At 39.4% G+C, this 16,466-nt stretch overlaps 1 protein-coding gene across 3 annotated transcripts; it reads left to right on the top strand.

Annotated features, from left to right (window-relative positions):
* The first annotated feature begins 1,206 nt into the window (after nucleotides 1-1,206).
* Nucleotides 1,207-15,428, top strand: clcn7 (chloride channel 7). Of its 3 annotated transcripts, none has more exons than XM_051387128.1 (25): nucleotides 1,207-1,449; nucleotides 2,514-2,591; nucleotides 4,098-4,163; nucleotides 4,634-4,699; nucleotides 4,857-4,989; nucleotides 5,321-5,430; nucleotides 6,042-6,122; nucleotides 6,237-6,299; nucleotides 6,445-6,528; nucleotides 6,714-6,807; nucleotides 7,600-7,664; nucleotides 7,803-7,919; nucleotides 8,015-8,069; nucleotides 8,191-8,251; nucleotides 9,329-9,470; nucleotides 10,532-10,625; nucleotides 10,792-10,964; nucleotides 11,297-11,348; nucleotides 11,523-11,650; nucleotides 11,979-12,064; nucleotides 12,286-12,418; nucleotides 12,643-12,702; nucleotides 12,798-12,974; nucleotides 13,242-13,322; nucleotides 13,777-15,428. In XM_051387128.1, exons 1-25 carry the CDS (start codon nucleotides 1,336-1,338, stop codon nucleotides 13,861-13,863), a joined length of 2,400 nt encoding a protein of 799 aa, XP_051243088.1. In that variant the 5' UTR covers nucleotides 1,207-1,335; the 3' UTR covers nucleotides 13,864-15,428. The 3 variants fall into 3 exon arrangements, with proteins under 3 accessions (XP_051243088.1, XP_051243089.1, XP_051243090.1); XM_051387129.1 differs by having other exon boundaries at nucleotides 2,541-2,591; XM_051387130.1 differs by lacking the exon at nucleotides 2,514-2,591.
* Nucleotides 15,429-16,466: the final 1,038 nt, after the last annotated feature.

Raw genomic sequence — 16,466 nt, forward strand, 5'->3', positions numbered from 1 at the left:
ATTATTTTTGTCAATGATTTTCAACAGTTGATAGCCACTGTATGACTGCAGATAGATATACTGTATATGTGGGTCTTCTTTTGGAGTGTCAATTGAAACTTATTTGCTTATTTTTATATGAATAAATTTAGTAAAACACATTATTCATAAGTGCATAAGTTCAAGCCCTTTGTGTTAAAAAGGTGACATATAAATAAAGTTTTACTTACTTATTTAAAATTAAGTAATTCTTGCTGTCATATTCACTCAAAACAGGGTGAAAATCTTTTGGACCACGTCAGGTGCTCATTACTGGGCCTGATGCAGGCTGAATTGAAAATGTTTTGTTTCTATGAATGTGATACCAAGCAGTATGTCAGTACGCAGTATGTGTCCAATCAAACAATCCCTCCCACTCCCAGCCCCCCTGTGTCTTGTTCTGTGTGTGTCTCTTGTTTGTCTCAAGTATTGTTTTTTTTCTTAGAAAATAGTAAAACAAAGTTGCATAAAGGTTCAGCATCTACTTGTTCTGAATACACTTTTCTCTGACATTTTAATGTGTCAAACACAGGTGTAACTAATAATGGCTGATGCTTACCTACAGTAGATGGAACAGATTCCTCATCAGTGTTATTAGTTAAACCTGTGCTTACCCTACTATAACAAGTCAAAATACTGTAAGCAACAACTATTGACCTATCATAAACTTATAAAATCCATATATACAATCAACAAATAAATTCCATTGCTGGTAAGATTATATGTGAACACCAGTGGTGGACAGAAGTACAGTAAATCAAGTACTGAACTTAAGTAACAGTTTGTATTTTACTTGAGTATTTACATTGTATGCTATTTTAGTTACTTGAATACTTTAAAGATTAAAGTTTTACATACAAAATACATGACAAACTTGTAAAACATAATGAAAACTACCAACAGTTTATAAAATACTTACAATTAGCTATAGAAGTACAATAATGCCACTTAACAGCTACACATTAATGCACCAATGATAGAAACACTGAGGGATTTATTTTTTTCTGAATAATGAATAATGTTGATATTAAGTACATTTAGCTAACAATACTCCAACACGGCACGTTTTCCCCCCTAAATTAGAGTATTTTATTCAAGATTGCAGTACTTTCTTTGTATCCACCCCTAAAAAACTACAAATCCCAGCATCCAACGCGCCTAACGGATATTTTTGGTCCTGCACGCGATCCTTACAAAACGTCACGAGTTACAGGAATGATCATGGGAAGGAAGAATAACAGTAGTTAGCCCGCAACAACTGCAAATTAATGAAATAAATAAGCCACAGATTAGGGCGGCGAGCTACCGGAGGCCAACATGGCCAACATCACGAAGAAAGTGTCGTGGTCCAGCCGAGCCGACGAGTCCGGGGCCACCGGGGAGGGAACCCCGCTGCTCAACGGCTCCGAGCAGCCCCGACACTCCAGACAGGTACGGCTAGCATGTTGGCTGAGTTAGCCTGACAGCTGTTACTCCTGAAAGCAAGATGCTGTGTCATGTTTTAATCGACCACTGTAAGGTTACGTTCAGTGCTGCATGGGTCGTGGAGGCTTGAAGTGAGTGTTTAAAGCACGTCCGCGTACGCACAGCGTTCATTATGCGGTGTGTTTTCATGTGTTGTGGTTATGTTTGCAGTTTGGGGTATTTGATGCGACAACAAGCTTTGTTTGGGACGGACTGTAGCTGCATGAAAGTAATTTAATTAGTGTTAATTATATTACTTGCATGATGCACGTGATTAGATTGTAATATAAATAAATAAATAATCAGATTACTGAGACTTTTAAAAAAAGCTATAGCTTGTTACTTGGGTGATTCAGTAAAAGAAAGTGGAAGGGGCAGTCTGATGGTGACATTAATAGGACACATTCATCATTATGAAGACATTAACCTCATGAATGTAGAAAGCATGATGATACTGTAAGTTATGTGTCAATGTGACAGTTCACAAGTTATACTTCTCAAATACTCTAATCAGGTTACATTGGGTTACAGGTAATATGTGCCTGTTGTAGATACTATTATAATTCAGCACAAGGTTGCCTTTACTATGTTAGAGGACAGACTAGTATTTAAAATAATCTGATCATTTTATAAGAAGTTAGACTTGCTGTCTTCAGACTGAATGAGTTCACCTGTCTGGCCAATACAGAAACTCCAACTTCCTTTTTCCCCTGTTACATCCACAAGAACTAGTTACTGAGGGCCAAAGATGGAAGTAAATTATCTGTGCTTCTTCTGTTAACATACTTCAGTAGGAGAGAATAAGAATTTTCAAACATGTACATTTACTTCAGCCTCATGTCAGACATCAGTAAATACACAGTATTTTTGCTCTACTAGACGAGTGTTATGTTATACAGTGTTAGTTTCTTGAACCCTGTTACTCTAAGCTGGATACCAACATGTATGCGGTGTTAAAACATCAGCCTGAAAATTGCTACACTTAGCCATACATATATATATATTTCTGTTACTGTCTGTGATGTCTGTAGCTGTCTGAAGGACGCAGTATATTTCAGATAGGCAGACTCAGCACGGTGGATTTGGAGGAGGAGATAACGTCAGATGAGGTAATGTCTGAGCTCGAAACGTCACCGCACTCTTTCTCTCTGTGTCTGTCGCTCCTGTTGATCATCACTCCATCAAAATCCTTAGCGGCATTTCTCTTAGACTCCTGAAGTGTTGTTAGTTCATCCACTATAATAACAAATTCCCACCTATACACAACCAAATAACCAAATCAATGAGAAGCAATCAGCTATGTCTTAAAATGACACATGCAGGAATTCTGAAGCATGAAGGGAGAAATAACAGTCGACTTAATGTCATTTAGTCATGCTCAGGCTGAGTCTGTGTACACACGGAGCTTTAAGGCCTGATTTGTGAGATGCAGCCTGCGATAAAAGTTGAGGCTTGAGCCAGCATTGTATGTAATTAAATCTCAGTAGCTCTCTTCTAAATTACGGCTTAAACCCAACATGGGAAATCTGACACAGAGATGACCCGCTGATAGGCCAAATCAGCACAGCGACCATTGACTCATCCGGTCTGCTTAAAAGACACGTGTTTGGAAACTGTCTGCCGGTTTCCATCGTGATGCATTGCGAATGATGAATTGATGCAGACCATGTGTTTGATAATGTGCACAACCCTGACCGCATTTAGAATTTTCAGAAACGTATTGATCATCATTGATCAAATAACGCACAGAGCAACAGGCCGTTTAAGCAAGATCTTATCCTGCTATAAATGTGAAGACAAATACATTTAAATATGGTTGAATTAGCTTACACTAGAGTCAAGTTTTGTTGTGTAGCTCTTTGCACAGTCACAGTAAGTTCAACCAGGCAATTAAAACTCCACAAATAAAACCCTGTGCAGGACTGTATGACTGAAGACATCACATCTGTTTCCCTCCGTGACAGAAACCATCAGATTCAGCTCCTTTTTCACTGGCTGATGGGAATGTGATGCCGTGCATGTGATTTGCTTGATTGTTGTTTGCTGTAAAAACAAAAGTGTTTTGGTCTGTTTCTGTGAATGTCAGCTATAGTTGCTTCATTCGCTGCTGATTGCGTGGCTGTACAGAGCGGTGTGACACACTTAACACTGCATGCAAATGTGAAATGGAGTTCTTTTGAATTGCCTGTAGCCGGCTTGTATGTATGTCAGAATGCACTCTTTTGCACCAGTCTTTCCTTCAACACTAAATAGTCTGCATTACCATTGGAAGAACACACCAGCAGGAATAAACTCTTTCTTAGCTTTGGCTAATTTATGCTAAATGTTCTGGAGGAAACACTGGTGCGTTTCTTTTCACAGTCACTGCATCTTCTTTATTAATGCTCCAGTATCTGAGTTAGATAAAAATCTAAGTCACACTTAGATTAAAAAAATGCTTTCTCATGTTGTTTCAAATGCTTGTGAAACGCTGCTGTGTTCACTGTTGTTCATCCAAAATGTTTGATTTCTCAGTTCCCAGCTCCGTGTAGTCCCTCACATGACTCCACAGGTCAGAGGTTGTGGGTCAGTGATGGTGTGGTGACCTTTTGTTTTTTCTGTTTTTTCCCCTGCAGGACTCTCTTAGGGGTCGGCCTAAAGAGATTCCTCATAATGAGAAGCTGCTGTCGCTTAAATTTGAGGTAACTGAGTGCTGATTTTTAGATCATTCTGATTAAACAAGTAAAACCCCCTACTGCAAGTGTGTGTAAAGAATTAGAAAATGTTAATATTTCTGTGACTCCCTGTAGGAGTTTTTTTTTAAAAAAAGACTGGTATTGCTAAATAGAGGAAATTATAGTAAAATGAATCAGTAACACCGGTTTAGAAAATGGACTTGAGTGCATGAAGCATGTTGTGCACATAGAGGGCAATAATCTCCTTAAGCAGGCTGGAAATTGGCAGCAATTGATAAAATCAGCTTTGTATTAACATATTTTTGGTTTGCTATGAAGTTGCTGACATTGGTCTAGTAAAAAGTATATGCACACATGTTAGGTTTTGTTACATTTTCAGGATCTGTGTTTATCATGAAGCATTGAAAAATAGAAGTAAACATCATCGCATTTATCTTTATTTTAGTGATTTATTGTATTTATTTATGTTATTGCAGAGTCTGGACTATGATAATATTGAGAACCAGCTGTTTCTGGAGGAGGAAAGGAGGATGAGTTACATGGTAAGTGAAGTGGAAATCACCTGAATATGTGTCATACTGCCTCAACATTTTACTGTGTGTAAAATCATGTATTTTTTCTGTTTGTTTCACCTCTCCCTGCTTTTGTCCTGTATCTCCTGTCCTCCTCTCCCTTCCTTCTCTCACCTTGGACTTTTAGGGTTTCCGCTGCCTAGAGATCAGTCGCTGGGTGGTCTGTGGTCTAATTGGCTTTCTAACCGGCCTCATCGCCTGTTTCATAGACATTGTCGTGGAGGAACTGGCTGGGATCAAATACCAAGTGGTCAAACAGAGTATCCTGAAGATTTGTACACCGAGATACACCTACTCAGACGACAGCACAGAGAGACAGAGCAGTGACTGGAAGAATAGCTGTGTTAGTGTATATGTTGTTAGAAAAGAGTAGCTATGTTATTATGTCTCAGAGTGTGTTATGGTTATTCATCCTTTCGGTCATATCTATCATGTAAATTACGTTAGTGTCTTCACGTTGTGTCTTTCAATTTTTTGCTCATAAGAGCTACTGAAGCATCATAAGTAGTTGCTAAACAGTGTAATGTGGCTAATTCCAGCCATGTGCTCTAAGTACCTGGAGATCTTTCCTTGACCTCTGACCCCTCTCAGACATAGAGAAGTTCACTGAGGCGGGCGGCCTGTCGATCTCTCTCATCCTCTGGGCCGTCTTCAACTCCGCCTTTGTCATGGTGGGGGCTATCATAGTTGCATATTTTGAGGTAAGAGGATAAGGAAAAAATCACAACTTCCTGTCGGTGTTATCGATGTCTTCCTCTTTTGTGTGTTCCTCGAGTGTGGGACACTGGATTTAGAAGAAGTATGTCATTAAAGTGTTACTTATCTGAATTACAAACCATTCACATGTGGAAGTGAAAACTACTTTGGCAATTGTACAACTGCACCAGTTAGAGTCCAGCAGTGCGTAATAGTGAAAATTTGTCAAGATGAACGTGCTTCTGTATTCCTGTCACTTTGGTTAGACACAGTGTATCAGCTGCTCTCCAGGGACTGACGTTTTTTAAGTAACATTAACTTTCCCCCCTGCAACCACACTGATGAAAGAAGTGCTTCAGTCGTGATTTTAATTCCCCACAAAGTTTGCTACAGTAAGTCAGCCGTGAATGCCATTTCATGAGGTAACTGGCAAGTGATTGTTTCTAATAGTATTATGAATGTGTTAACGCCACCACTATTCTCTCGTCACATCCTCAGATATGGCTCCTGTAATCATACACACTGTACTCTCTATATTTTACGCTCCATCTTTCCTTTCTATCTTCCATCCTGCCCCTCTTTAACCCCCCACCTCCTCCTCCTTTGTCTCATCCAGCCCATAGCAGCAGGAAGTGGTATTCCTCAGATAAAATGCTACCTGAATGGAATCAAGATTCCCAGGGTGGTGCGACTCAAGGTACACGCATAAAACACACACACACACACACACACATAAATGGAAGTAATTGAACTTTTATTGAATGGGAAGGACTTTTGTGTCCTTAACATGTTGTGTGTTTGTCGTCCACAGACGCTGGTGGTTAAAGTGTGCGGTGTTATCTGCTCCGTGGTTGGCGGTCTTGCTGTGGGAAAGGTAAACGTGAAATTTGGTTCAAATTGATATTGATGATTGATGATAGTTTCCCTTTAAGGTTGTACAGACTGACTCTGTGTATATATAAGTCCTGTCAAGAAGTCTCTTTCATACCTGTCCTCCTGTTTACCCACAATTCCTTTAGGAAGGGCCCATGATTCACTCTGGTGCTGTTGTAGCCGCAGGAGTGTCCCAGGGCAGGAGCACCTCTTTAAAGCGAGACTTTAAGGTCAGTGTCTGTCTGTCTGTCTATGTGTCTCTCAGGCTACTTAACATTAGTAAGTAACATATTGGATATTACTGTTCATTGGTCAGGCATGGCTGGGCACAGATATGTTTTTAAAGTGTGTACATTAGAGTGCGTTTGTGAGTAAGACTGATTTTATAACTAGTAATAAATGTGTTTGTTTGTAGATCTTTGAATACTTTCGGAGAGACACAGAAAAACGGGACTTTGTGTCTGCTGGAGCTGCTGCCGGAGTTTCAGCTGCTTTTGGAGCACCAGTCGGTAAAAAGCAACCTTACTTTCTTGTTAAGTTGCCTTAGTTCTGTGGGCGGTTTAGCTGCTATAAAGCCAAGAGTCCAACAATATGACTGCATGCCCCAAACTAAAGACAAAAGGAAATTCCCTCTATGACGCTTGTTCTCCAAGGGATAGGAATAGCAATATACTGTCACTGAAAAACACTGTCCATACTGCTAGCTACAGTAGCTAGGTCGCTCTGACAAGTGTTGATTTTAGGAAAAACTTGAATGAATTAATCATCCATTCATTTTATGCCATATGGGTCAAGGTTGCATTGATATTTCTTAATTTTATCATTAGAAATGTTTATTATATACTGCTATGATGTACTGAAAATGTGATATAATAATAAAAAAATCATTCTTTGCATTCTATGTAGTTTTAAAACGGTATTAAAACAGTCTTACCAGAACTAGGTTGTCGATGGCTGCTTGTTGTGATGGTAAAGCTGCAGGGAAAAAGCTGTACATGTCACCAGTAGTGTGGAAATGCTTCACAAACCGTGTCTCAATATGTTATGTGTTACCGTCACGTGACAGGAACGTTTGCAGTTTAACGTATGTGAACCCAGTAAATGTTCTGCTCCTACTGCGCGCTAATCAATCAACACACTGCGTGGCGGATGCCTTGTGATAATACCAGCTAACCTTTTATCGACTTAAACTCTTCACATCAGAGAATGGATGCTCATCATTGCACAAGTGGATCAAAGGGATTAGTTACTATCTCAATGCTGCCGTGGTTCATGACTGATTTTGTCTCTCTGGGCGACAGGCGGCGTTCTGTTCTCTCTAGAGGAGGGAGCTTCTTTCTGGAACCAGATGCTGACGTGGAGGATAGTAAGTCACGTTGTTCTCTGTGCACCCCCATCGTAAACTCCTTAGTAATGATTGTGTAGTGCTGTCAAGGTAGATGGATGAGGATGGCAAATGTTGTTCTTAATTTGATCGTCATCCTCCTTTCTTTCTTATCTCCAGTTCTTTGCCTCTATGATCTCGACCTTCACCCTGAACTTCTTCCTCAGTATCTATCACAACAAACCAGGAGACCTTTCCAGCCCAGGTCTTATCAACTTTGGACGCTTTGAGAGTGATGTGAGAAACTTGTATATATAGGAGATATACATTTTTCCAGCTTTATGTTGTTTGTTAGTCAGTGTAAAAGATGACATGATGTAATCCTTTTTCAGAGTGTGGCGTATAACCTCTATGAGATTCCCTTGTTCATCGCTATGGGAGCTATAGGTACAAACTACTTTATGTTTCGGGAAAATATGTTTAATGCCTCACTGGGTGCACATGACAAGTTTAAAACATCATAGCCTGTGTGTTTTTATTTTCTGTTTTTCACCCCTCTCCTGTGCAGGCGGAATTCTGGGAGCTCTGTTCAACGTTCTCAACTACTGGCTGACCATCTTCAGGATCAGGTAATGTTAAGGAAGGGATCAAATGCTTTCAAGTAAAAAGAAAAACATTTCAACTTGAGGAAGTTTTAACAAAGGGTCAGGTGACATAAAAAATCGCTTTGTATGTGTAGTGTGCCAAGAAAAACAACACATGGTAGCATGGAGGCTTTGCTGTCGCCTGTCAGACAGGGTGGAGTCCATCATGAGGAGGTTTTCAGATTGGCGCTTAAAACAGTTTCTTAGAGTGACAGTATCTTATGATTGATGTGTTTTAAAAATAGAGTGAGAACAGGTAAGGACACTGGGAGGAGACTTCTGCGAAGATAAGCGTGGTTACTGCTTCCTTGTCTGGACTCAATTGCAATCTTACCAGCATTAGATGCTCTGTGTTAATATTAATATTATTATTATTATGAATATATCTGAATATGATTGTTGTGTTTGTGTGTATTTAGGTACGACATGAAAATACAATGGTGGCTTTCTGAAGTCACCTAAAAAGCTTCACTACTAAAGCTTCATATATATGTATATACATTTAATGGTGTGTTTAGTATGCCTTTTATTTAGTAGCTGTTGCCATAATTTGCCAATATCTGAGAACCAAGTCTGTGAACTGTGAACTAACTTATCTAAGTGTATTATCTTGTTAGATGAGCCACTCTGTCAGATTTATGACAGTTCCTGCTTTGTATTTGTGTAACTTTGGTCTGCATAAGTCTCAATAAATAAAATGGCACTCATCTCCTCATCTGGCAATTATTAAAAAGTATTTGCTCAGTATGTTATATTTAGTGCCTGTCTGGGCTGCTTCTAAAAATACTCAGTGAGTGAGTGTAAAGATAAATTCTGTATTTTTGTCACGTTTCATAACAATAATTGATTCTACTTGACATTTAAATACAGCTGCATTGCCTGAAGGCAAAAAAAAATGGCCGATAAGCTTTGTTTTCATTGCACCCAGAGTTTCCTTGTCACTTAGGAAAGTCCGTACTGAGGCAGACAAATGGGCACAAACATTTTTTTCTGGTTTATTAAAGCCAGTGTGTGTGTGTGTGTGTGTGTGTGTGTGTGTGTGTGTGTGTATGTCTTTTACAGGTATGTTCATCGCCCTTGTTTGCAAGTGATGGAAGCCATGTTGGTGGCTGCAGTGACCGCAACAGTGTCATTCACCATGATCTACTTCTCTAATGACTGTCAGCCTCTGGGACCTGAGCACAATGAGGAGTACCCACTGCAGGTACACACACAACACAGTCAAAAACAACCTCTTGCCGACTTCTCTTGGTTTAGATGATGAAATGTAAAAAAGCTTAAAGTGGGGAAGTCACAAGCACAGTCATGCATTGTTTTAATGTGCATGACTTTAGCAAATTAGATCAACACAAGTGCAGATTTAGATAAGAGGATATGTCATTTTCACTGTGAATCTTGTTACCTCTTATTTTCTACCACATACCACAGTTTCAGTTCAATATTCTTTACCAGCATTAATGTCGTGAGAACAATATTGCCAAAGGATCTCAGAAGGAACACATTTGACATTCATGGTCCCCAGTGAATGAATCCTCCTGACTTTGCGCCATCATGAGGTTCACATTTGTGACTGACTAAACCTAACCTTAACCCATCTCAACAATTACTGGATGGATTGCCATTTATTTTTGGTACACACATTCATGCTCCCTGCAGGATGAACAATAATAACTCTGGTGATTCCTTCCTTGACCTTTAATTTGAATTAATGACTCATCAGCGTCAGCTGTCCTTTGTGTTAAGTGATAATAAGCAGAAGTTAGCATGCTTACATGCTAAAGTAAGATGGTGAACATGGTCAAATGTATATATTCTTAACATCAGCGTGTTAGCAGCACCATTGTGAGCATGTTAGCAGTTAGCTAAAAAGCACAGCTGTGTCTGAATACGGCCTTAAAGAGCTGCTAGCATAGTCATAGGCCATGCAAGATAGATTTAAATATTAACTACTACATCTTGGTTAGCTAGTTTTCACTTAGTTTTTGGGTGCTCTGTTAGATGGATTAGGGCAGATGGGAGTGCCATGTGACAAAACATTACATTTTATGTCCTTCGGACCACTGATCCAACACACCACCAGATGGTTGACGATCCGTCTTTGACTTTTCTCTGTGCTAATGCCCTTTGTTTTAGAATTGTGTGTCATCTGGCAGATAGCGTGTAGAAGCTTCAGCACAGACACAAAAACAGGAAGGAAGGCTCTCTTTGTGCCTCCTCTTCGTTCTCTTGTTGTGGCACTCTTATCATTTTCTTTCTCTTTACAAGTTGTTCTGTGCAGATGGGGAATATAACTCCATGGCAACGGCCTTCTTCAACACTCCTGAGAGAAGTGTTCGTAGTCTCTTCCACAACCAGCCAGGTAAAGCTGTTTGTTACGGGAAATCTTCTAAAATACTTACATACAAACATGTGCATCAGCCATTTTTTTTCATCCTTTACTTTGTATACGGAAGGGAAATGGGATCATGATGAACAAAACTGGGAACATTATTGTGCTCATCCTCTCATTCCTCTCTTTCTTAAAGGATCCTACAATCCTTTGACCCTGGGTTTGTTCACTCTGACCTACTTCTTCCTGGCGTGTTGGACCTACGGCCTGGCAGTGTCTGCTGGAGTCTTCATCCCCTCTCTGCTAATAGGAGCAGCCTGGGGAAGACTGTTTGGAATACTGCTGGCCTCCATCACCTCCAATGCCACGGTTAGTGTGTGTGCATTATGCTTCGCTCTGTAGGATGAGGACAAGACAACTGTCAGTTAAACTGATGATGATAAAGTCATAGTTTGGATTTTTTTGAGGATGCCTTAATTACCTGAATAAAATAGTTTGTAGTTTCTGTCTCATGCCAGTGTGGTTTCTCAAATTTAACACCACATTTCTGTAAACTCCTGATGCCAACATTGCATTTGGTTTGACCTTTTAGTGACTGATACTGCTATATTTTTTGTAATGAATTGGTGAGTAGACGTCTAAATTAATATTCCAGATGTTATGACGTACTGTTTGACTTCGCTGTTATGCTGTTTTGTCAGATCTGGGCTGACCCTGGTAAATATGCCCTGATTGGAGCTGCAGCTCAGTTAGGTGAGTAATGTTAAGCCTCTCCTTCTTTTTTTTAGTTTTTAGTGCTTTACAGGAAAATTATAAATGGACCATATTTTTCTGACCAATCACAGTGACACATGCATAACCCATATTCTGTTAAATACTCACTAAGATAGAAGTATAGTACCAGTAATACTGCACTGCTCTCTACAGGTGGCATTGTGAGGATGACTCTCAGCTTGACTGTCATCATGGTGGAAGCTACAGGAAATGTCACGTACGGCCTTCCCATCATGCTCGTCCTCATGACTGCCAAGATAGTAGGAGACTACTTTGTAGAGGTGAGTTAAGAAGTACAGACATACACAGTGTTCCTATCTCCCTCTGTGTCTCATTGGCTGATGTAATAAATCCTTATTATAGTATCCCTCACCTCAGAATTAAATACAACAGAGTCACTGCAGAGGACAGTGTAGAGACACAAACACAATGTAGTTGTGTCCCAAATACATACTAACACATTCATTCTCAACAGGTTTTGAGTAACAAATCAAGTATGTTTATTTCTTTGTGTACTATAGAGATAAGTATAAAGTGCATACTGTATACAGTTAGCATGTTGTATGTGATTGGGACACGGTGTCTCTAACCGGTCCCTTTCTGTTCCAGGGCCTGTATGATATCCACATCAAGCTGCAGAGCGTTCCCTTCCTGCACTGGGAGGCTCCTGCCACCTCCCACTGGCTGACCGCCAGGTAACATCCTTTCTGTCGATGGCTGAGAGAGATTGTTGAATTATATTCAAAACATTGAAGGACCTGAGAGAGTTTGGTGTGGTGTTTACTTTGTGTGTTCAGTGTTATGTAGAAACCTACATTCCTTCTTCTAAAGATCTTTGTGAACTCTGATTTTAGATTTTAGATCTGGCACTTTCTCACTCTCTACTTTTTCTCATTCTTTCATTACTTACATCCAGAGAGGTGATGAGTTCTCCGGTCACCTGTTTGAACAGGATAGAGAAGGTGGGAACCATCGTGGACGTCCTTAGCAACACATCTACCAATCACAATGGCTTCCCAGTTGTCGTGCAGGTTGCTGGTAGTGACGAGGTACTAAATGGTGGTGGCGTTGGTTCTGTTTTTTAATTGAGCTTGCAGTTTTGGTCTCTTTTTTTTTTTAACCAACAATTGGCAGTTGTTTGGGGAGAAATATTTTAACAAGGATGGTGAAATACTGAAACCTGATCGTATTGTACCAGAAAGGGATTTGACTTGTGAGTAGAAGTTTTTTCTTTCATCAATCACACCTTATTTTATCCATCTCTCGCATTCAGCCAGCGAAGCTCTGTGGCCTCATCCTTCGCTCTCAGCTCATTGTTCTTCTCAAGCACAAGGTAACATAACCAGTAGGAAACAGATGTTTGCAATATTGTTAGATACGTCCTTATTGTGAGAGCTTAAATGGATTGTCAATGTTTGTCACCGGCAGGTGTTTGTGGAGTTGGCCCGGTCCCGGCTGAACCAAAGGAAGCTCCAGCTGAAGGACTTCAGGGACGCCTATCCCCGCTTTCCCCCGATCCAGAGCATCCACGTCTCCCAGGACGAGAGGGAGTGTATGATGGACCTCACTGAGTTCATGAACCCAACGCCTTACACTGTACCACAGGTAACACACACACACACACACACACACACACACACACACACACACACACACACATACATATTGCACTATTGATGTACAGATTTGGTGCAGTTTTAACTTCCGCAGCGGAGACTGTTCAGTGTTTCTTAGACCGTTCTATTGCTGTTGTCAGATTCATTAAATCCAGTTTGGTTATTACATTCTTTGTGTTCCTGTCTCTTTTTTTGTTTTTATCTCTCTGTGTAAAAGTAGTTTGATTTGAAGTTAAATGAGGCGGTTTGTCTGCAGGAAACGTCTCTGCCTCGTGTGTTTAAGCTGTTCAGAGCGCTGGGACTCAGACACCTGGTGGTAGTGGATGATCAGAACAGGGTAAGAGTTTAAGACCCAGACACACACACAAATACACACACAAATACACACACACACACACACACACACACACACACACACACACACACACACACACACGCGCACACACACACACACACAAATACATTCATTAAAAAAGGGGAAAGTGGGTTCATATATAGTTATTTTTTCACTAATCTGTATATACATATACCTTTTTGAAATGGAAATGTCTCTGATGCAAATTAAGCCTCTTTGAATTGAATTGAATTGTGTGTGTTTGTGTTTCTGTGTCAATCCTTTATCTACTTTTTATGTCCCTGTGTATTTTGGCATCTTTATGCATTGATTAAAGTTATGGTTAATAATCATGTTCTTGATACTGAATGCCATGATGATGATGATGATGATAATGATATTGATGACAACGTTGATTGTTCTGACGTCACATTTTTTGGTTTGTGATGCTCTGCAGGTGATTGGACTGGTGACCAGGAAAGACTTGGCCAGATATCACCTGGGCAAACACGGACTGGAGGAGCTTCAGCTGGCTCACACATAGTACACACACACACACACACACACAAGACACACACATGAACTGTGACCACCCGATGCCTCATAAGCTGTTGACTACCAGCTATGCAGCCTAAAAGACACACATCAAGGGCCAACAAGAAGTCTCCTATAGTTATTCTTTGATGCCAAAATGGTCACCATGACAACACAAGGAAACCCCATCAACAGGCTAGGGTTATTAACAAAAAGACGCGTTTTAATGTCAAACTGCTTTTGGCGTAAAAAATCGTAAGACAAAATAACTGGCCCTAAAGCACACATTTGTTATTTTACTTTGAAAGGATTCTTCCATCCATAGGCTTCCAATGTTATTATCACTGTTTGTTTGAAGGCTGCTGTGGTGAGGCATCAACACTCTGGTACTTTGTTTACTTTGTTGGTGTATTGGGTCGAATAAAGTCAGAATGATGGGGTCTTTTCAAAATAAAACAAAACGGTCACTTGAGAGAGGAAAGTCAGGAGAGAATCAGTTTTATGTCTCCGGTAAATAGTTTTGTTCACAAACACACCCACACATCTGTCTGTTTTCTGTCTTATTCTGCCTCCTCAACATCATGTAAACTGTTAAATGTTACTTTCCTTATGAAGTAATGTCATGATAATGCAGTGATACATTATTAATCAGTCATAACATTGATTCATTTAATTTTTAAATAATTCAGATATTTTTTTATGTCTTGCTGTTGAACGAAGCGAGACATTTCAAGTGGTTTACTTTGAAAAGCTGAGTGTTCATGTTCAACAGTCAGTACTATAAACAACTTCACTGACAGTTTAAGGTCTTTGGCAATGTTAAAAACGTTAATATTTTTCATTATTGTGTAGTTTTGCACTGAGTGAATGCTGTTATTTATTGTTGAAGCTTGTTTTAGTTTTAAGTTTAGAGTTTGGGTTCATGTATAGTCAGGAAAAGTTTGGGTTTCACATATTCTATAATTCACTTTCACAAGTGCAGTTTGAAGAAAGGAGACTTAATAGGCGCCTGATTATTTTTGAATTTTGTCTCATTTTGGCCACAAGATGCAACGTGAGGCAGTTTTAATAAGAGAGATCTGTCATTATATGGAGATACAGATCCTTCCTTCGCTTTTTCTGTCAGCGTTACGGAGCATATATATATTTATACTACTGTCAGTGAAACTTGGATTGATACTCATTGATACGGACATCATTTTTTCACACCTCCAAATGTTTGAACTTTGACCTACTGAAAAACAAACTCTTTTTGTTGAGAAGTGTCCCTCGTGAAGCTCTAAATGAATGTAAACCATTGTTTACCACATATTTTCTGTATAAACCAATCAACTTATTCCACACAAAACACAGACACTCTGATTTATTTTTTGTCAATTTGTAAATCTAACATTTCTTCCAGTATCAGTGTTATTTTTCTTTTTTGTGCACTTCATTGCTTTTACTCTCTGATTTTGTCTCCTTTGTTGTCATTGTTTTGTTTTACAGTTCTAGATGTTAAAATATAGACTATGCTCTATTTTATAACCGCTGGTAAGACTTTTGTGAATTAATAAAGTTGAAATTTATCTATTATATCATTTGTTTGTCTGTTTAATCAGAAAACATTTAAACCACCTTATCTTCCTTAAGGATTGTTTTTACCAGAATCAAACCTGCAACCTTTCAGATACAGGGCGGTGTCTCCGGATCAAACACATTTACCATCAGAAGATATTTCTCAGTAGAGTAGACAGCAGGCACAGTGAGCTTAGAGGGGAAATGTTGCATGTATGTAGTATGTTATGTTATATTGATAATACATCTCATTGCATCTACCAATTCATTTTCAACATGAATTACACACTGAACATACACGTAAACCTTATACACCTGGTTGGGATAGATACTGTAATTCCCTGAGGAATTTTGTTACGACTGCTCTTTTTTTTTAAGCCACTGAAGCTGAATCATCAACATCAATGATTAACTCAAAATAATCTAGAACAAAGAAATAAGGAAATATAACGGTACAATATATGATTTCAGACACGCCTCTTATATCACTTCTCTCAGCCTCCACTAGATGTCAGAAAAGGCCACATAAAAGCACCTGCTGATTGGACACATACATGCCAAATTACTTCATTGCCACAAATCAGTTCCATATCTAAATATAACAGGTGGATTTGAGCTAATATTGGTTATAAGTGGCAGTCTGTTTTTGTTTTACTTAAATGCAACTAAGTCACTGACTGTACATTAGATTCAGGCAGCAGAGCTGCAGCAAAGAAGACAGAGAAGAAATGCTCCCTTTGTCCCCCGGATCAGACTGAGGACAGGAGATGGAGAACATGGTGTTTTAGTCAGTAAGCAAATAAGCAACATAAACATAAAGCTTCTTTAATACTGAATCCATTGCAGGTGTCACAATATTTGTATTGGCTGAAATGCTTTATGTTGTCCACTTGAGAGCCTGACTTATCTGGATAACATTGTAAAACCGAGAGCAGATCTTTTGACATCAGTCCATTTGAGCAGCTCCTACATATTTAACAGGTCTGAAGATCCATCACAGGCATTGAAGAAGATCTCACTGTGGAGACTATGCACTACAGAATATATCATACTGAG

The sequence above is a fragment of the Dicentrarchus labrax genome, unplaced genomic scaffold (assembly GCF_905237075.1).
Source record: "Dicentrarchus labrax unplaced genomic scaffold, dlabrax2021, whole genome shotgun sequence".
Lineage (NCBI taxonomy): Eukaryota > Metazoa > Chordata > Actinopteri > Moronidae > Dicentrarchus > Dicentrarchus labrax.

Coding starts and splice junctions, on each gene's coding strand:
- clcn7 (XM_051387128.1), top strand. CDS start 1,336: ATGGCCAACATCACGAAGAAAGTGTCGTGGTCCAGCCGAGCCGACGAG. Junction 6,529..6,713: donor CTTTAAAGCGAGACTTTAAG/GTCAGTGTCTGT, acceptor GTTTGTTTGTAG/ATCTTTGAATACTTTCGGAG. Junction 12,975..13,241: donor CGCCTTACACTGTACCACAG/GTAACACACACA, acceptor GTTTGTCTGCAG/GAAACGTCTCTGCCTCGTGT.